General features: G+C 38.7%; 2 protein-coding genes across 2 annotated transcripts in view; one reads left to right on the top strand and one right to left on the bottom strand.

The window, feature by feature from the left end:
* Window positions 1-7118, top strand: part of rxrab (retinoid x receptor, alpha b) — a 105209-nt gene extending 98091 nt beyond the window's left edge. Inside the window, exon 11 of the mRNA XM_067438052.1 lies at window positions 4782-7118. Within this exon, the coding sequence (XP_067294153.1) occupies window positions 4782-4929 (148 nt within the window). The 3' untranslated portion in view covers window positions 4930-7118. The remainder of the gene's footprint in view (window positions 1-4781) is intronic.
* Window positions 7119-7931: 813 nt separating this feature from the next.
* On the bottom strand, window positions 7932-21652 carry LOC137070686 (WD repeat-containing protein 5-like). Its single transcript, XM_067438051.1, has 14 exons — window positions 21497-21652; window positions 21013-21110; window positions 20711-20819; window positions 20542-20615; window positions 18987-19076; window positions 18782-18871; window positions 18588-18671; window positions 18452-18507; window positions 16154-16200; window positions 15855-15930; window positions 11938-11971; window positions 8829-8903; window positions 8614-8701; window positions 7932-8514 (listed from the first exon to the last, which is right to left on the bottom strand). Exons 2-14 carry the CDS (start codon window positions 21076-21078, stop codon window positions 8414-8416), a joined length of 990 nt encoding a protein of 329 aa, XP_067294152.1. The 5' UTR covers window positions 21079-21110; window positions 21497-21652; the 3' UTR covers window positions 7932-8413.
* Between the last annotated feature and the right edge of the window lie 179 nt (window positions 21653-21831).

Below are 21831 nucleotides of genomic sequence, written 5' to 3'. Positions count from 1 at the left end.
TGTGGGCGAGAACAGCATCTCGATGCTGAACCGCCAGTTGTTTCGACTGTGCTAACACTAGCCAATCGTCGATGTAATTTAGCACGCGGATGCCCTGGAGTCGCAGCAGAGCCAGAGCTGCATCCACGCACTTCGTGAAAGTGCGGGGCGATAAAGCTAGACCGAATGGCAGCACTCGATATTGGTACGCTTTTCCCCCAAAAGCGAACCTGAGGAACTGTCTGTGCTGCGGAAGGATGGAGATGTGGAAGTACGCATCTTTTAAATCTATCGTGACACACCAGTCCTCGGACCTGATGTGACACACGATCTGTTTTATCGTGAGCATTTTGAATTTTAATCTTTTTACTGCTCTGTTTAGATGACGCAGATCTAAGATAGGCCTTAACCCCCCATCCTTCTTCGGAACTATGAAGTACCGGCTGTAAAACCCCGACTCTCTGCAGTGGGGAGGGACCCGTTCTATAGCCTCTTTTCGCAGAAGAGTCTGTACCTCTTGTTCCATTACCAGAGCCTGCTCGGGGCTTACTACCGTGGCAGTAACCCCGTTGAACACGGGCGGATGTAACCCGAATTGAATTCTGTACCCTTTTTCTATTGTACGCAGGACCCATTCTGAGACATTCGGCAGAAGTTTCCACGCTGCCAGAAAATCTACTAAGGGAACCAGCCTCTCGAGGCTGGTCTCTGGATTTTCCTGTGTGGTCAGCCCGGTGTCCTGTAACGGATAACCGGCAGGTAGCAACCGAACTGACCGCCCAGGGGCCCTCCCGAGAGGGCGCGAACATCCCCAAGCCGCTACGTTTCCGGGCGGACATGGAGATATGCGTTCGCCGGGGACCGCCGCGCCCTGAAGCACCAATGGTGGCAGGGTTGGCAGACCGGCCCCCCGATGGCACCGGGAAAGAGCGGGCGCCTCGGCGAGCCGCACTTTCCCGGAGGGGACTGCCATCGGAAGCCCTGCGCTCTTGGCGTCAGGACTTCTTAGCCGAGGCCTTCCTAGCGATAAGGACGGTCCTCAGATCCGTCCTACCGCGGGAAGGTCCCGGCTGAGCGCGTCGCCCGGACCCCCGTTCTCTCTGCGGGGGGGCCCGAGCGGCCACGCTCTGCTTTTGCTGCGCTCGATGCGCTACGGAGGAGGACGTACTCGGCTGGGGCTGCCCCCGCCCGGCAGCCCCTGGGGGATATGATTTGCGGGGGAGAAACTTTGAAAACGCCGCCGCCTGCTTCCTGGCCTCCTGGTAACGGTCGACGACCGTTGTTACAGCGTCACCAAAGAGGCCAGTAGGCGAGACGGGCGAATCCATAAGAAATTTTTTATCTCTCTCTTTTATATCTGACAGATTTAACCACAGATGTCTCTCCGTGGCCACCAGGGCTGCCATAGAGCGGCCGATGGATCTGGCCGTCTCCCTGGTGGCACGAAGAGACAGATCTGCCGCCCGTCTAATTTCGGCGATCGTTTCTCTCCCCACTTCCTCTGTTTCTTCATCAATATCCCCCAACAGATCAGCTTGATATGCTTGCAGGACGGCCACCGTATGTAAACAGGCGGCCGCCTGCCCTGCTGCCGAATACGCCCTGCCCACCAGCGCTGATGTTGTTCTTACGGGCTTGGTGGGCAGCTGCGGGGCTTGCAGCGACGATGCTGACTCGGGGGAGAGATAGCTCGCGAGCGTCTCTTCCACCCGCGGCATCGCCGCATAACCATGAGCCTTCAACCCGTTTATATTTGAATATTGAGATGTGGACGGGTTAAAGACTCTGGCAGATGCTGGTTTAGCCCAGGACCTCGACACCTCGGTGTGGAGGTCCGGGAAAAATGGCAAGCCCCGCCTAGGAGGTTGAGTATATGAGGGCAGAAATCTTTCATCTAGCCTGCTTGTGTGTTTTTGTGACTCATAACACTCGGCCGGCCAGTCTAAACTTAATCTGGCAACGGCGCGAGTGACAACCTCCATTAGCTCCTCCTGCGCGTGTGTGTGTAATGGTGGAAGTAGTTTGTCAGTTTCATTTACGCTTACAACATCCAGTTCCTCGGAACTGGAGTGCTGCAGCTGATCTTGTGCCTCAGCGCGAGCGGAAGAAACCGCAGAGCGTGCTTCCAACTCGCGAGCTGAGGCTTGAGATCCAGCGGGTAAGGGCAGAGATAGGGGATCACCCGTCTCTAACCCCGCCACCAGATCTAACTGCGATCCCCAAGACGCGAGCCTTCGCTGTGCCTCGGCAGCAGCGGGACCCGAGCCCTGAGGACCGCAAGCCAAAGCACTCTCCTCGAAGAGTGCCCGGCGTGATCTTAATGTACGCATTGGGAGACTCTCGCAATGCTCGCAGCCAACCCCCTCGAGAGCTGACTGGGCATGCTCGAGCCCCAAACACATAACGCACAGGTCGTGTGTATCTCCACCCGTGATGTAACGAGGGCAGGGAGGAACACAACGCCTGAACTGACTAGACATTCTCTTTTCTCTTTTGACACACACACAATAAATGGACATACAATATCACACAGAGCGCTTGTGAAGACACAGAAGCTAGTGACTGTTTGGTCCGGGCATGCTTTATAGCTTCCTGGTCGATGACGTCACCCGCCCGTGACGTATCGTCCCGCTATTGGACTGATTACACAAGTGCTTCATGACGTGGCACGCAGAGGCGTCCCCTAGCGTTTCGACGCAGCTCGAAGTTCCCTCGAGATAGGGAACTGGCCTTGACCCTTAAGCACAGAGATTGTTCCAGATTCTCTGAATCTTTGGATAATGCTAGGCACTGTCGATGATGATAACTTCAAATTTTTTGTAATTTTTCTCTGAGAAACTCCTTTCTGATATTGCTCCGCTATTGTTCGCCGCAGCATTGGGGGAATTGGTGATCCTCTGCCCATCTTGACTTCTGAGAGACACTGCCACTCGGAGAGGCTCTTTTTATACCCAATCATGTTGCCAATTGACCTAATAAGTTGCAAATTATCCCAGCTGTACCTTATATGTACATTTAACTTTCCCGGCCTCTTATTGCTACCTGTCCCAACTTTTTTGGAATGTGTAGCTCTCATGAAATCCAAAATGAGTCAATGTTTGGCATGACATTTCAAAATGTCTCATTTTCAACATTTAATATGTTATTCATATTCTATTATGAATAACATATAAGTTCATGAGATTTGTAAATTATTGCATTCCTTTTTTATTCACAGTTTGTAAAGTGTCCCAACTTTTTTGGTTTGTAGTTGACATTAAACAAGAATGAACAATACTTCTACAGAATGTATTAATCTTTGTAAATGTAAATTTCAACATTTACTAATACATTATTAAAATCAAAAGTTGTATTTGTTAACATTAGTTAATGCACTATGAACAAACAATAAACAGCTGGATTTTTATTAACAAAGATGAACAAATACAGTAACAAATGTATTGATCATGGTTAGTTCATGTTAGTTAATACATTAACTAATAAAACCTTATTGTACAGTGTTACTTATTATATAATTTCATAAATAATTGTTACCAATGCATTATAATATTTAAAGTTTCCTGGTTACATGTGAAAATTGGTTGTGTTTTAATGCTTTCTAAATGCGTAACATGCGTAACAATATAACTGTAGTTAGTTATTAATTAGATCATAAAATGCATTATAAATTGCGTTACACGGCATTATCCATGCATTATACATAAAGGCTTTAAGAAAAGTGTTACCAATCATTGATTTGGTGCTCTAGAAACATTTTTCATTAATATCAATATTGAAAACAGTTGTGCTGCTTAATAATTTTGTGGAAAAAATGATACATTCAGGATTCTTTGATAAATACAGTTTAAAAGAAACTTAATTTTATTTTTTATTTCGTCTTTAAAGGGTTACTTCAGCGATTAGCATATGGCTTTGTATCAGTAGAAACCCTGGAGTATAATCAAATGATTGGGCTTTCCCCCCTCATATCCCCATGAGATGAGAGATTTATGCATTTTATTTCTGGAAAAATTCCTCTCGTGATGCAAATTAACGATTTTTGCATCATCTTTGGAATGTTTGGCTAAAGGCTAAAGACTACAGCCAGCAGAGGGAGCTATTTCCACATCCCGCACATGGGAGATGGGAGATCACACTCACAGCACAGCTCGCAGCTGCAGGCATTAATTTAAACGGATGCTAAGCAATGTAAGAGTTTTAACTTCTCAAATTAATTTCTATGAAAGTTAAGCTTCCAAAGGCATGAACTGAAAACGCGCCAGACTGAACACGCGTTATGAATGTATGCCGCGAGTGTGATCGCGATTTCCTCAGCTCTCATCACGAGAGCTCATCAGCTCATTTATGACGTTAAATGTAATCTGACTCCTAATCTGAGTTAGTGCTGTGAAACTCACGCAGCGACTCGATCTTATATTGAACAGACACGTTCAGTATTTAATTGTAGTGTCTGTTCTCCAACTCAGTCACTGTAATCCAGTAGCGGTGGCTTTGGGAGTAGCCTCACAGGGCAGCGAAGCATTCTGGGAATTGTAGTCTTTCATCCCCATGAGACAAAAATAAAATCTTTTCTCAGTCTAGAAGGCACCAAATTCAACAACAATTTCACATTTCTACTACATTAATGACCCAGTTTAAATACAGATTCATCTTTCCAGCGCTGAAGTACCCCAAACTTTTGAACAGTACTTTCTTTTATTTACAAACTATTGATGATTTACCACAACTTAACATTTTGCGAAAACAGCTTAAGTAATACACTGTGATAGTCCTAACATTGTTCCACTGTTTTTCATGAACAGATTTGCCAAGCTGTTACTGCGTCTGCCTGCTCTACGCTCCATCGGCCTGAAGTGTCTTGAACATCTCTTCTTTTTCAAATTAATCGGGGACACGCCCATCGACACTTTCTTAATGGAAATGCTCGAGGCACCACACCAAATGACATGAGGGAACGATTTCTTTTCATCTCCGCCCCTCGGACAGAGGGCGCAGCTTATGTATAGAACACTACAGGAGGCCGGACAGGACACATCTCTGATCTCACAGGAGAGAACTGAACCAAGAGTAATTCTACCTTGGCGTTTCATCAGAAACATTGCGCAATCCACAAAATACAGTGTAACTGTTCGTTGTGGAATACCATACAGGATGGATTAAGTGAGTTGTTTCCTGGTTTGCATGCACGTTTGGAAAGTCTCACAAAGTTCTGGAGGTTTTTTTTATGGTTTCTCATTTCTTCCGCCTTACAGAGGTCTACCTCTGCTTTCCAATGAGTACACAGCCAAACCGCCTCATCTCTGAACAATCATTTTGCTGTGAATTTTCTGACTTCACGAGAGGATAAAAAAAAATACCTCGGATGCACTTCTTCATGCAGCTGTCCTTAAAGAAAGAACACACCACTGTATCTGCCATTACAAGCTCTCGCTCAAACTGTAGCACAGAGTTCAGTGTTAACAGTGTTAAAAGGACCACATTTGTTTTTGTTTTATCCCTAGGCACTTAGAAATTGCTTCTTTCAAGTGGTATTGTAATACATCAGGATGCTAAAAGTCTATATTCATGAGGAAAAAACTGGACGCAATTTGGCTTTAAGTCCTTTTCTTTTTGGGAGATAAATGGGCCTATGAAAAACAGAATGGTCTAAAAAACAATGAAAAGCAGGTGTACTCCTGGCTGAACTCGCGCCGGATGAAAATACAATGAATCATTGTTAGAATTCTATTTAAAAAAAATAATAATATTGGGAGATTTTTCATGATGTTTTGCCTCTATAATTCAGCATAAATATGTATAAAGTATTTCCAAAGACTTTCAATAATGTTTATATATCATCTGGTAATTCCCAGCAAGTGGGTGTTCGTGATTTGAAAATATGCAATGAGTTAAAGGAATCCAGATGATAGTCTGGCCTCAGGGAATCACGAGGTTTGAGAAGTGCTACGTCTGTCCCCTATTGGAAGAGTTGTGACATTGCAGCTGCACTCATTTGCCATTACATACAGTAGATTTGTTACAGTTTTAAAAGTTGGGTTTTCATCAAATGCTTGGCAAACATTGCAAAATAACCATTTGTACGCCTCAGGTTGGTGCAAAATGCAAAAAACCCACATGTTCTTGTGTTTTTGGTTCTGTTGTGCAATGTCTTACCTCTGTCATAAGGAAGAAACTGTACAGATTCATGCGATTTGTACCGACGCATCAAACCTCAGTTGCAGATTGAGCCAATCTGAACCAGTGTTTTCATGATGATGATGAATATAAAATAATAATTATTGGAATTCGGGAGCTATGGAAGCTGTGCAAGTGCAGATCTGCTGATTTAGACTGCACACATTCTGCCAAAAGTCTATTACGCCAGGTTTCACAGCAAAATGACAACAAACGGACAGCATATACACTCGTCAGGGGACTTTTGTTTGTTCTGTCATTGGACATCTTTGACCTTTCATTACTCCAAAACCAGCATATTCAGAATGTGCAGACAAGAACTAAAAGCCCCTAGCTGAGGTAAAGACATGTAAAGCACTCTTGGGTATACAGTGTGTTGGACTACTCGAACAGGGTTTGTTAGAGCCAGGCAACATCTTATCTGATATGTGCTGCCATCAGACATCTTTCTCTGAATCTGTAATATATTTCCCTGTGACTGTGAGACAGCAGTCCATCACAGGACAAGTTAGCAAAACACGAAAGAGATGCATTTTAAGAGAATTATCTATTTTTGTACAAAGTGTAATTTTTTTCCCTCTGTATTATTTTCATCAGTTCCATGTTGTACACATTGTTGGTGTAAATATTCATTTTTGAGTGGAGCCGTGCCCTTGAACCTGGACTGAGGGAAAGGTTTAGGTGCAAAGGCTTCTGTTCTGATGTTTTCATGGTACCCTCACCTGCTCACTTGTTCTTTTTTACAAGACGAATCGAGGGTGTGTTGTGTATTGACCTATTATATTATGTCTGCTCAAAGGACTATTAAATTTCAGATTGTAAAAAAAAGACTGTTGATGTCATCTTCAGAAAATAGAAGTATTTGATTGTTATGAATAAATAATGATATACAAGATATTTTTATATACTCCTAAAATTATACATTTTATGGAGATTAGCTCGCTGCTTCAATGGATCAAAACCAACCCAATAAAAATGGTTCTTTTAAAGGTGCTGTATGTAAGTTTTTGTCTGTACTAAAGCATAAAATTCGTTTGACAACCGTTCATCCTCGGAACACAGTTTAAGATATTTTAGATATAGTCCGAGGGCTTTTTGTCCTTTGAATGTAAGTGTATGCCCACTTGCTGTCCATGTTCAGAAGGTAATGAAAACATCAAAGTAGTCTATATGTGACATCAGTTGGTTAGTTAGACTCTTTTTGTTGACAATACATTTTGGTCCAAAAATAAAAAAATACAACTTTATTTAGCATTGTCTTCTCTTTCACATTTGTTTTCAAACCTCAAATAACGATTCAAAATGGTCATGAATCAACGGATTGATTCGTGATTCGTATCACCAATGTCACGTGATTTCACGTGTTCGCCAGTTTGACACGCGATCCGAATCATGATTCATGACCATTTGAATCTTTAGTTGAGGAACACGGAAGAGAAGACAATGCTGAATAAAGTCGTATTTTTTGTTATTTTTGGACCAAAATGTATTGTCGACGCTTCAAAAGAGTCTAACTAACCAACTGATGTCACATATGGACTACTTTGATGATGTTTTCATTACCTTCTGGACGTGGACAGCAAGTGGGCATACACTTACATTCAAAGGACAGAAAGCCCTCGGACTAAATCTAAAAAGAGGTCTTACGGATGTGGAACGACATTAGGGTGAGTCAATAATGAAAGAAATTTCATTTTTGGGTGAACTAACCCTTTAAACTGGCAACCTGTGTGAGCATTGAGTCTGGGGAGGAGGGGGCGGGGCAAACTATATTTTTCTAATTTGGACTGCAGTAACTATTTCAACCACTAGCTGTCATTCCTTCATTCAGCACCTTTAAATTCAAAGCTGGAAACAATTAAAGTTTCTAATATCAATATTTGCAAAATAAATAAACAGAAAGCACAAAAGGCAAACATTTTACAGCAAAAATGTACATCAAGAGACATTTTCTTGTTTAACAAAAGCGTTTATATACACATTTTTAGTATCTTTACACAGATAGAACAATAAAACAATTGAATTCATGATTTGATAGAAAACATCTGCCCTTCTGTAATAAATTAAAAAGAACTGAAAACGTTACAGTACATTATACAGAATATTAAGGGGAGAAAAGTCTTAATGATAAGTAAGATTCCCTATTCTAAGCAGATAGGACCTGCCCATCTCTCAGACAGACCTGCACCATGTGCTATCACTATTCAAAGTCATCAGACTGAATCGTTCTACTCAATCCTCTGAAGTACTGTACTTTAACTTAACTATCACTCTTCCACAGTTTGATGGTCTTGTCGTTCTCCAGGGCTGCAGAGGCAATGATGTTTTCTGTAGGGTGACAAGCCGTCGAGATCACTACATCTAAGGACAAAAACACATCATATTTACAATGTCTTACCAGTTATTTTAACAAAATGAAAGAGACTGCAGTGTCTGGGAGGTCAATCAAATGTCATATACCTGTGTGCCCTTGTAATTTCTGCACAATTTCTTTGGTCTGCAAGTTCCAGATATACACCATATTGTCTTCAGAGCCTGAGACAATCCACTGATTGAAAGCAAGACAGATCCAGGTTATTCAAAAAAACATACTCTTAAATAACAGGAAATGGCCTAAAATATCTATATAGCTATGTATTAAAACAAATACTTTGACAAAGTCAAACAGAACCTACCTTTCCTCCAGTCACAGAAAAATTGGCAAACACACAATACTTTTCATTCTTATGTCCAGTATAGGTCTTGAGACACTAAAAAAAATTAAAAGATACAATATTGTATACAAATATTTATTAAAACAATACAATAAAGCATATCTTATCTTATATCTTAACTCTGTGATACAAATATCAAAACGTTTGTTATTTTTATCATTTAAAAAAAAAAAAGATTGACTATTTACTTATTTTTATACAAATGAGGACGTCCCCAAACTTAGTGAGAACATCTTTGTTTATATTATATATATTTAAGGTTAATGGTGGATGTCATTATCTAACCTAGCCTATGCCTAAACATCACCCTCACAGAAACCTGTGCAAAACACTAGATGTAACTCTTGTTTGTCCTTATGGACATTTTTGTCTTTTTCAGCTTTGTATTTTATTTAGTTATTTTTTATCCTTTTGCTTGTGCTAATGCCACTCCATACATTTTGGCACAATAGTGTATTTTTTATTTTACCATTTCCCCCCTATTTCTATTAATAAATCTATTTTACACTAGGTACACAAAATAGTAACACTTAGGAGAAGCTAAGGACAAAAATGTTCCCATTAAAGTGGCCATTTTTAATCCCAGGACCATTTAACTGTAAAATGATGCAGACTTCGTTAATAGGCTTTTAATCTGTTGGCAATGCTTCAAAAGTTTAATTTTTACTATTTGTATTTACCAGATGGTGCCATTTTTTCAGGTTTGTCCTAAAAAGCAAATATATTCGCTTTATTCCTGTTTTCTGCATATTATAGAGCCAATTGGATAATCATACAGCTATAATTGTGTGGGTGTACTGGTATGGATGTCAGAGTGTGTTTTATATGTGTGTAATAAAAAATGTGTATGTGTGTGTGTAATATTTGAGAGAGAAAACTTGACTACAAATCACAAATCCAACCACTGTGTGTACCAGTGGAGCTTTGCTGGCATCTAATGGGGAAAATTTGGTACTGCGGCCAAACACAATCTCACTGAAAACTGATTTATTTGAGATATAAACATGAAAATTTGGAACACAACTTGCTTAGATTAGATTGATATGGCCTATCATTTTGTTTCACTTTTTTAAGCTTTTGTTTTACTTCAACCAAATTTGGCAAAAGGTTTTCTTCAAAATCAGACCAAAGTAAAGTGTGAGCTCAAGGCTTCAGATTTTTTATATGGACATTTTTGTCCTTTAAGGGTCCTCTAAATTTAAATATAAATTTATATTTAACACTTGTGCATCAATTACAGTTACTCTTTAATTGATGCACAAGTGTTAAATATAAATTGGAACTCACAAGCATAGTCAACCATGTACACATACAGTATTGTTCAAAATAATAGCAGTGTAATAGCAAAATAATACAATGTGACTAACCAGAATAATCAAGGTTTTTCGTATATATTTTTTTATTGCTACGTGGCAAACAAGTTACCAGTAGGTTCAGTAGATTCTCAGAAAACAAATGAGACCCAGCATTCATGATATGCACGCTCTTAAGGCTGTGCAATTGGGCAATTAGTTGAATTAGTTGAAAGGGGTGTGTTCAAAAAAATAGCAGTGTGGCATTCAATCACTGAGGTCATCAATTTTGTAAAGAAACAGGTGTGAATCAGGTGGCCCCTATTTAAGGATGAAGCCAACACTTGTTGAACATGCATTTGAAAGCTGAGGAAAATGGGTCGTTCAAGACATTGTTCAGAAGAACAGCGTACTTTGATTAAAAAGTTGATTAGAGAGGGGAAAACCTATAAAGAGGTGCAAAAAATGATAGGCTGTTCAGCTAAAATGATCTCCAATGCCTTAAAATGGAGAGCAAAACCAGAGAGACGTGGAAGAAAACGGAAGACAACCATCAAAATGGATAGAAGAATAACCAGAATGGCAAAGGCTCAGCCAATGATCACCTCCAGGATGATCAAAGACAGTCTGGAGTTACCTGTAAGTACTGTGACAGTTAGAAGACGTCTGTGTGAAGCTAATCTATTTTCAAGAATCCCCCGCAAAGTCCCTCTGTTAAAAAAAAGGCATGTGCAGAAGAGGTTACAATTTGCCAAAGAACACATCAACTGGCCTAAAGAGAAATGGAGGAACATTTTGTGGACTGATGAGAGTAAAATTGTTCTTTTTGGGTCCAAGGGCCACAGGCAGTTTGTGAGACGACCCCCAAACTCTGAATTCAAGCCACAGTACACAGTGAAGACAGTGAAGCATGGAGGTGCAAGCATCATGATATGGGCATGTTTCTCCTACTATGGTGTTGGGCCTATTTATCGCATACCAGGGATCATGGATCAGTTTGCATATGTTAAAATACTTGAAGAGGTCATGTTGCCCTATGCTGAAGAGGACATGCCCTTGAAACGGTTGTTTCAACAAGACAATGACCCAAAACACACTATAAACGGGCAAAGTCTTGGTTCCAAACCAACAAAATTAATGTTATGGAGTGGCCAGCCCAATCTCCAGACCTTAATCCAATTGAGAGCTTGTGGGGTGATATCAAAAATGTTTCTGAAGCAAAACCAAGAAATGTGAATGAATTGTGGAATGTTGTTAAAGAATCATGGAGTGGAATAACAGCTGAGAGGTGCCACAAGTTGGTTGACTCCATGCCACACAGATGTCAAGCATTTTTTTGAAAAACTGTGGTCATACAACTAAATATTAGTTTAGTGATTCACAGGATTGCTAAATCCCAGAAAGAAAAAAAATGTTTGTACAAAATAGTTTTGAGTTTGTACAGTCAAAGGTAGACACTGCTATTTTTTTGAACACACCCCTTTCAACTAATTGCCCAATTGCACAGCCTTAAGAGCGTGCATATCATGAATGCTGGGTCTTGTTTGTTTTCTGAGAATCTACTGAACCTACTGGTAACTTGTTTGCCACATAGCAATAAAAAATATACTAAAAACCTTGATTATTCTGGTTAGTCACATTGTACTGCTATTATTTTGAACAATACTGTATGCATACAAATTAACATGTCACAAAATATTTTATTAATGCAGTAAAATGAATAGTATGTGGAATGTTACTCAGTAGAAGACAACATTTAATATAGCTAAACGACATACCTTTCCTTTGCTGTAGTCCCAGAGCTTTAAAGTACTGTAAGGAAAGTAGATACATATATCATAATATTAGTAACACTTTACAATAGGTTTCAATTCTTAACAATAGTTAGCATGAACTAACAATTAACAATACTTTAAAGCAGTTATTAATATTAGTTAATATCAACAATTACTAACAAATATTACAGTCAAACTTTGTATCTATAACATTAGTTCACATAATGCACTGTGAACTAACATGAACATGATTATTAACTAACATTAACAAAGCTTAAAGGGGTGATGAATTGAGAAATCAACTTTCCTTTGAGCGTTTAATATATACAATTTAATTGTGATATAAGGATATCCTGTAAGTTTCAGAGCTGAAAACTTCCTTGTTAGTAAAAGAAAAGCTTTTATTGACACCAGGCCCAGCAAATGAGAGATCTCAGAATATGTCGACCATTGACGTCATCGTATGCTTAAACGCCGCCTCAACAGATAAATATGTATGCCAGATTCTGTAGCCCCCCACTAGTGGAGCTAAACGGATCGCAATACCAAGCAATAAACATGCCGAAGAAAGTAATATATTGCGCTGTGCCAGGTTGTGGAAGAACACAAGTCCCTGCATAAGTCCCCCTACATAGTTATAGGAGGAGAAGAATTGGCTAAACTTGTTAAATCATCAAAATCAACAACATGAATGCTTGACCCTATACCGACTAGGCTATTAAAAGAGATGCTTCCAGAGGTCATAGAGCCTCGGCTTAATATCATTCATTCATCCTTGACATTAGGATATGTACAGAAAACTTTTAAGTTGACTATCATTAAACCACTTATTAAAAAAACGCAACTTGATCCTAAAGAATTAGTCAATTACAGGCCAATCTCAAATGTAGCGTTTCTATCAAAAATACTAGAAAAGGCCGTGTCTTCACAATTATGTTCCTTTTTAGAAAGAAATGGTATATGTGAGGATTTCCAGTCAGGATTTAGACCGTATCATAGTACTGAGACTGCTCTAATTAGAGTTACAAATGATTTACTCTTATCATCTGATCGTGGTTGTATCTCTCCATCAGTGTTACTCGATTACTGCATTTAATACTATCGATCACAATGTTCTTTTGAAAAGAATTTAAAATTATGTTGGCATTAGTAGAACTGCATTGGCATGGTTTAAATCGTACTTATCTGACCGTTATCAGTTTGAAGCAGTAAATGAAGAGATGTCACACCGATCACAAGTTCAGTATGGAGTACCGCAAGGCTCAGTGTTAGGACCATTGCTTTTCACCCTTTATATGCTACCACTGGGAGATATCATTAGGAAGCATGGCGTTAGTTTTCATTGTTATGCTGACGATACTCAGCTCTATATTTCCTCACGCCCTGACGAAACTTACCAATTCACAAGATTAACGGAATGCATAGCTGATATAAAAACATTGGATGAATATGAATAGTAATTTCCTGCAACTTAATTCAGATAAAACTGAATTTTTAATTATTGGACAGAAAAGCTCCACAAGTAGTAACCTAGAATACTGTCTAACACTTGATGACTGCTCTGTCAAGCCCTCATCGTCAGGCAGTAACCTGGGTGTGTTCTTTGATACCAATCTCTCATTTGAAAGACACATTTCCAGCATCTGTAAAACCGCATTCTACCATCTTAAAAATATATCTAAATTACGGCACATGCTCTCAATTCAAAATGCTGAACAGTTAGTACATGCATTCATGAGCTCAAGGCTAGATTATTGTAATGCTCTACTGGGTGGTTGCCCTGCTCGCTTAATAAACAAACTCCAGCTAGTCCAAAACGCAGCAGCTCGAGTTCTTACTAGAACCAGGAAGTATGATCATATTAGTCCAGTTCTGTCAACACTGCACTGGCTCCCTATTAAACATCGCAAACATTTTAAAATCTTACTTATTACTTACAATCCCAAAATCCCAAAACTCTGGCCAGTTGATAATATCTAGAATATCTAAATCCACTGCAGGCGGTCAATCCTTTTCCTATTTAGCACCTAAACTCTGGAACAGTCTTCCAAGCATTGTTCAGGAAGCTGACACACTCTGTCAGTTTAAATCTAGACTAAAAACACATCTCTTTACTATGGCATACACATAGAACATTTTTAACTTTCATTATTCAAATCAATTGACTGATTGTTAGGCTGCATTAACAAGGTCAGCCGGAACCGGGAACACTTCCCATAACACCTGATGTACTCGTTACATCATAAAAAGAGTGGCATCTACGCTAATGTTAGTCTCTCTGTTTATCCCGAGGTTTACTGCAGTCGGATCGGATGTGGACCTGCGTCTGGACATGACCAACACTCACATGAGTGTCTGCTGAGCTGTGTCAATTGGTGTCTCCTCTGAATTTGCCTCACCGGCACGTCATCCTCAATAAACCAGTGTCCAGCGCGACGACTCCGATCTTTCAAATATTCATACTCTTGTGTAATCGACGCGCCATCTTATATAAACTTGTCTCTAGCGTGATACCCAGAAATTTGGAATATTCCGATCTAATATGATTTCTGACCTGTAAGGTTGCCAGAATAATAATCATACACTGTTTGATAATAGGCCAGAGGAGAACTGGCACCCCGACTGAGTCTGGTTTCTCCCAAGGTTTATTTTTCTCCATCATGCCCTGATGGAGTTTTGGTTCCTTGCCACTGTCGCCTTTGGCTTGGCTTGCTCAGTTGGGGACACTAAAACTATAACACTAAATTTATGATCTTAGTTATTCAAATAAATTTACAAATAAAATGAATTAATTAGGTCTTATTTAATTCTATAAACTATAATATTGGTCTGCCAACATTGTTGCTATATGATAAATTTGGATAAGCTGATGACGTCAGTTTTCTCCAGAACGACTGTACGACCGAATCAAATTTTGTTGCAACATTGTCCTGTTTGACACTGTGAAGCTGCTTTGAAACAATCACCATTGTAAAAGCGCTATATATATATATATATATATATATATATATATATATATATATATATATATATATATATATATATATATATATATATATATATATATATATATATATATATATATATATATATATATGAAGCTTATTGATTGATTGGTTGATTGATAAGCTTCCTTTGGATTCTAATTTTATGAACTTATATTTTTCATACATGGATGAACTATATTTTTAATGAAGTTCCAGCACACGTAGTAAGACACTGAGTGTTTGTTTGCTTCATTTCACTGCAGAATCATTTGTAAACAAGACACAGGTTGAGACTGGATTTGCAGAGATATTGAGATTAAAACACAATGCTGTGCCTTCTATATTGGATCTGAAAGGAATGACATTCCAATCAATTGCAGGTAAGTGAGAGATGGATAATTGTGTTTTTTTGATAAAGACATTTTGCGAGCCCTGTTAGAGAATCATTCCCGTTGCCGCTTTCAAAACAATCGCTCACATGTATTGACAGGGGAGCAGAAGCTCATTAAATATGCAAATCTTATCTAATCCTAGCCGTGGGTGTTTACTTTCAAGTCTATACAGTGCGGCATGCCCATCAAAACCGAGCGTGCAGGAGAGCGCCTCAAAATCAGTGTAGAAAATAGCCTATTACTTATGCATTATGATGTTTTTAAATATAAAATCCACACAAATGTCATAAGTTGACCTCAGATAACCATTACAATGTTTTTAGTAAGCCAGTTCATGCCCCCTTTAATAAATACCGCAAAAATCTAATGTTTGTTGTTAATTAATGGAAGGTAATTTACTGACTAATGTTAAGTGCTACCATAATATCTATATTATACATCTGTTTTTACCATTTTTACAGTTTTACTGAATTAATATAGTCTCCGAAACTCTGAATGGAAAAACATAAACAGTCACTATAAGGGGAACGAGTTCACTTACTTGTCCAGTGTTGCAGCTAGTATGTATTTTCCATTCGGAGAAAACTTTACAAATGAGACAGGAGGGTTGTCATCATCTTGAAAAAAAAGGATCAGTTCTTCATCAACAGATTCTCCTTATTTGCATTTAGAGAGGCCACATTCATCCTAATTATGTACCACACAACATCCCGCCATCTGGCACCACAACAACATTCAACATCTAAAACAAAGTCCAACTATAATTAGAAAACTTTTTCGTATCATGCTCTCCAGATTCATCAGTTCATATATGGTACATAAGATAAAACCATTACATACCTATAAGAGTTCTCAGACATTGTCCTGAAGCAGTGTCCCACAGTCGACTGAAATACAGTGCATAACATGAATGGATAAATATTGGCATCACAATGGTCTTAAAGAATCATAAGTAAGGACAGTGGCTTAGAGGTGCTGCAAGTAAATGTTTAATATGTCTGTTCTACCTGACAGAGAATGTGCTATGCCACTTATCCTTTTACATGTTTGGATTTGTAAGTTAGCAAAAATGCTGAAGTGGCTTTCAGCTCTTTTAATCAATTATTCACCCAAAAATTAAAATGATGTCAATGATTACTCACCCTCATGTCATTCCAAACTTGTAAGACTTTCATCTTCTGAACACAAATAAAATGTTTTTGATTAAATCTGAGCACTCTCTGTCCCCACCATAAAAGCATACGTCACTGTAACTTTGATGCTTCAAAAAGTTAATAAAGAGATTGGAAAACTAATACATATGAATTGAGTGGTTTAGTCCAAATGTTCTAAAGAGACTCGATCGCTTTAGTTTAGGTGTTCTTTGAACATAAACTGAAGCTCAACTGAACTTGAATAGGCTGTCTATGGATGGGTCAGGGATCTCTCAGATTTCATCAAAAGATCTTTATTTGCGCTCCGAAGATGAACGAAAGTCTTGCGGGTTTGGAATAACCTGAGGGTGAGTAAATTATGAACTTTTTATTTTTTGGTGGACTAACCCTTTAAAGTGCCCTTTTTATGCTATTTTATAGGTTCCTAATTTTGTGTTGCATGACTCCTACAACTACAGAGTTTAAGGGTGTGTCAAATGAGACATTGTTTGCGGGCAGCCAATGAAGATCATAGGCTGGCATTGTGTTACATTGTTATTAGTGCTGGGCATTATGACCAAAAATTTATATTACAGTATTTTTCTAAATAATATTGGTTTTGCAGTGTATGATGGTATTTTTCCCCCTATGCATGATCAGGTGTTAACCAGATTTTCTACTGACTGAGAGATGAAATACTGCAGTAGATTGACTAGAATGCAATATTTTATCAACAGTAGTCATGAAGTGAATATTGAACAATTCTACACTAGTTAATACAGGTTTGCAAAGACACACAAAATGATGCTGTGGGGAGACAACCAATAAAACACAGACTGCACACTCATTACAGACACGAATATTAAAATTTGACCATGGAGAAAAGAAAAAAAAGAGTTGAGGGCACCTTAGGCATTTTAAAAATCTAACCCTATTTAACAAAACTGCCAAAATGAGGGAGAAATTCAGAAGAACATTTAAAAGGTCTAAGGATATTGCCTCACCGGCACGTCAATACATTTAAGAGCACTACAGTCTCTGAACAAATGACACGTTCTACATTTATCACAGAAAGAATAAAGCAGTTACTTTTTTACCCAATCTTCTTTGAATTGTCACTCTATTTCACAGCATTGTCATCCATGTAGCAGAATAATCTATGGTCATGATCAGACATACGGTTGTATCAGTGCCCTTTGCATACATTTCATTTGAAGAAGATGTGATGAAATATGTGCGCATATGTGCTGCACTTTCGTGTTTAAAGCACTAGAGTATATGAAATAAGTTCATTAAAAAAATTATATGCACTCGCTCTGCTCTGAATCGGATCTATAGGATCCATGTAGTGAGCGTTGTTAACCTCATCATGGTTCTCCGCGCAGAAACCACACTCATGCGGGCGCCACGTAAAGTTTGAATTCTCCGCTGTAATCAAGGGCTGAATCCAAAATCGCCCCTATAACCATTATTTGAAGGGACAGTCATTTGTAGTGTCCGAAACCATATTTGGTCACTTATTGAGTGCACTCATTCAATCTCACTTTGCACCGCAATAACGAGTGTGCAGCCGATGTACACACAGCAACTGTCCGACTTCACAAACTCATTTTCATTCACTCCTTCAAGTGAATAATATAAGTGATGCTTCAGAGGGAGCGATTTTGGATTCAGCCTTGCAATCTCACCACAGTGCAACAGTGAAAAGGGACCCCTCAAACAGTGTCATGCTGCGCGGCGTTTTGAGGTATCATCAAAATTCATATCATAACAAATATAAATACCGGTATTCGGTATAAACCGGTATACAGCCCAGCACTAATTGTTATGTAGGTATGATGTAACAGAAAGTGAGACTGGAATTGCTTCTAGCAGTTCAGAATCGATTCTTTCTTTCAGAAAACAATAACTTTTGTTTCGTGCACTCATCTTTAAAATTTAGCAGACATTTTACATTCACAAACAGCAATATTTCACACTGCATGAAAGGTAATCAAAAACTTACCATAAACCATCATAGCTACTGGATACTATCAGAGATCCGTCTCTGTTGAAGTGAACCTGGAAACATTAGATGAAAACAACTTCATCAAAATCTGCATGCAAGCTAACAAAAATCTTTTGTAGGAATTGATTTTTACCGCTGAGACCGGGTCCGAGTGAGCTGGCAGGGTCTTCAGACACTTCCCACTTTTGACATCCCAAATCCGTACACTCTCATCAAACTGTCAACATGAACCACACACCACTTGATCACTAAATGGCATACCATTGTAATCATTGCAAATTTATTTTTTTTGCATTTAAAAAATAATCCATCTGTCCGTTTACTTACAGATCCAGAAACAACAAGATTCGACTGAGGGTTGAAGTTACAACAGAAGACGTAGTTGCTGTGGCCTTTCAGCGTCTTAAGACATTTTCCCTTTGAAAGCATGACAGAGAATTTGGGGACAAAACTCAAAATCTGATATGGATGACATCGAATGCATCAGAATATATACTTTATATATAAAGTAAAAATATCTGAAAAGATTTACCGAACTCATGTCCCAGATCTTCAGTGTCTTGTCATCTGATGCAGACACCAAAAGATTTGAGTCTGAAGACCAGGCCACATCTGATATTCCCTGCCAAATACAACATCACAATATGATCTATAAAAGTTGGAAAAGGAGTATTTTTATACAATAGCATTTCTTTAATACGTCTGTCTTTGAATCCTGAATGTTGCTGGATATACAGATTGAGTCTTTAAAAGGATAGTTTACCCAAATATAAAATTCTGTCATCATTTACTCACTCTCATGTTGTTCCAAACTCAAAAGACTTTAATTTATTTTCGAAACACAAGTATATTTGTGTAGGTATATTTATGAAACCTGATATATTTCTGTCCCTCCACTGAAAGTCCATTCCACCAAAACTTTGACACTTCAAAAAGCGATTGTTAACTTATTATATATGAATCATGTGTTTAAATCAAAAGTCTCCAAAGAGACACAGTTGCTTTATTTAATGAAAAGATTTTTAGGCTTTTATTTACATATAAACATTGATCAACGCACATACATAGCTGAAAAGAATGTGGTCAAAGACAGCCCAACCGCACATGTCATGACTTATGAACTTTTTGAAGAGTGAAAGTCTTTGTGGAATTGACTTTCAATGGAGGGACAGAAATGTCTCAGGTTTCATAAAAAATACATTGTGTTTCGAAGATGATCTAAGGTTTAATGGGTTTGAAACAACATGAGGGAGAGAAGTCATTGATGACAGAATTTTCATTTTGGCAGCAGCTATTTGGACTAAAAGTAACTAGATTCTATTTACTCTAAGTTTAAATAGGAAAAGATTCTATTTACACAATGTAAAACTTTTGCAATAGGTGTAAATAGTAGTTAGCACACTCTAAAAAATGCTGGGTTAAAAACAACCCAAGTTGGGTTGAAAATGCACCAACCCAACAATTGGGTTGTTTTAACCCAATGGTTGAGTTGTTCTTACCCAGCAATTGGGTTGTCTTAAGCAACATTTAACCCAACCACTGGGTTAAAACAACTCAACCATTGGGTTAAAACAACCCAATTGTTGGGTTGGAGCATTTTCAACCCAACTTGGGTTGTTTTTAACCCAGCATTTTTTAGAGTGTGCTATTTATCCTTATAAATAGAGGCAGATACTATTTGCACCTCAGTGTTGTTGTACAGTAAATGGTATGCAGTAATAACAGTGTAAATGCTTATATTTATTAAAATGATTAAATGGATGCCAACTTATTGGGAAAATAAACGCCTCCCTATACCCAACACGTTAGACACTTTATTTCTTTATTGAAAATAAATTCCTTTGCGATCTGATATGTGATAGGAAAAGGGATTAGAGCAAATTCAGCAAAAGGCGGATTCAAACTCAGGTCAATTTGCATTGAAACCATCTGCCACATGCCTTACCCCTACACTACTGCCACTGTTGACGATCCAGCATCTTCCATAATTTTGTCTGGCCCAACCAGACGTCAGTGGGCAAAGTTAGTTTAGATAGCCTCTGCCAACAAGGCAGGTGGACTATAATTTTAACTTAGATTAAACTCACAAGTTTATGTCCTGCAAGACTCTTCTCAAACTTTCCGTCAAAAGTGCCCCATAATTTGATGAGCTTGTCTGCCGCTGAAAAAGAGATTGTCATTTTTTGAATATTTTTGTAGATTACAACTGATTTCTTTTCTTTTTTTAACAACACAAAGCAAGCAAGCACTGCTTACAGGAACTGGCCAACCATTCACCACTTGGGCTAAATTTCACTGATGATATAGCTTTTGTGTGGCCTGCGAGGGTGAACTTCAGTGAGTAGTTTGGCTTCACAGGGGAAGACTTGAGGGTAAAAAAAACACAACAAAACAAAACATTACAGATGACATCAATAAAGAAACATTACATAAATGATGTGCACAGAAAAATAATTTATAATAGATACTGACATTTTCCATACAAAACAAAAATGGTCAGATTTAAATTCATGGTGACTTTAAAAGAGCAAAGCAACCAAAAGGCTATTTTATTTTACCTTAGAGGATGATGATGCTGCATGTGTCTTATGTGTTTCTGTGTCCAGCTTCTTCTCCGATGCCATCACTGCGTCGCATGTGGTCAAATACAGTGGCTCTAAATAATAGAGAATGAGATCCTAAAGTAATGTATTTGGTATATCAACAAAACTTGACAGATGACATCATCGGGCTGATACAAAATGCACCTGGCCTAAAAAGAAAGTCTCGCTTACAATAGCATGGCAGCCAAGCCAGGTACTTCCCCTTATTAATTCATATGTTTATTTAGAACTTCGGATGGTGTATATTTTGACATTCGGACACACATAATTCAGTGCCAACAGTAAACAACTATGTAGTTACCGCCCTATCACGCACGCACACTAGCCTGTCACTGCTGTCCACCCACACACACACCTAGCATGGCTAACAACCGTACTTCAGCTCATGTGTCCATATCACATAAGCCACGAAACATGAACAAACAAAAGATTAACTTACTGGAAGGTCCTTCTGAACCAAAGTTTCGCTTTCAATCGAGCTGCTCCAAACGACTATGTTTACAAAACAACTCGTAGAAAATACCCGTCGGGACACTTGCTGAGCCAAATAGAAATTACACGCGCGCCACCGCGCATGTGCAGCGTGTAATGACAACTTCAGTTTCTTACGATGGCAGCTGATGGTCGCGGTCTTCTAGGTCTTCTTCACTTTATGCGACCAATATACATTTTGTGAAGCTTTGGTTTTTCTAAATATATTGCAAACTAAATCTATTTTTATTTACTTTACGAGTAGCCAATTTTGTTTAAATCTTTCCTCTAATGGAAAAGTGT

Source organism: Pseudorasbora parva, chromosome 3 (genome assembly GCF_024679245.1).
Source record: "Pseudorasbora parva isolate DD20220531a chromosome 3, ASM2467924v1, whole genome shotgun sequence".
Lineage (NCBI taxonomy): Eukaryota > Metazoa > Chordata > Actinopteri > Cypriniformes > Gobionidae > Pseudorasbora > Pseudorasbora parva.
The sequence above is the reverse complement of the archived record's forward strand: the minus strand, read 5'-3'. Positions and strand labels throughout refer to the sequence as shown.

Excerpts from the sequence above, each read along its gene's own strand:
- LOC137070686 (XM_067438051.1), bottom strand. The coding sequence starts at position 21,078 with ATGGCATCGGAGAAGAAGCTGGACACAGAAACACATAAGACACATGCA. Across the intron at positions 20,820-21,012 it reads CAGCATCATCATCCTCTAAG|TCTTCCCCTGTGAAGCCAAA; the intron begins GTAAAATAAAAT and ends TTTACCCTCAAG. Across the intron at positions 20,616-20,710 it reads TGAATGGTTGGCCAGTTCCT|CGGCAGACAAGCTCATCAAA; the intron begins GTAAGCAGTGCT and ends TCTCTTTTTCAG.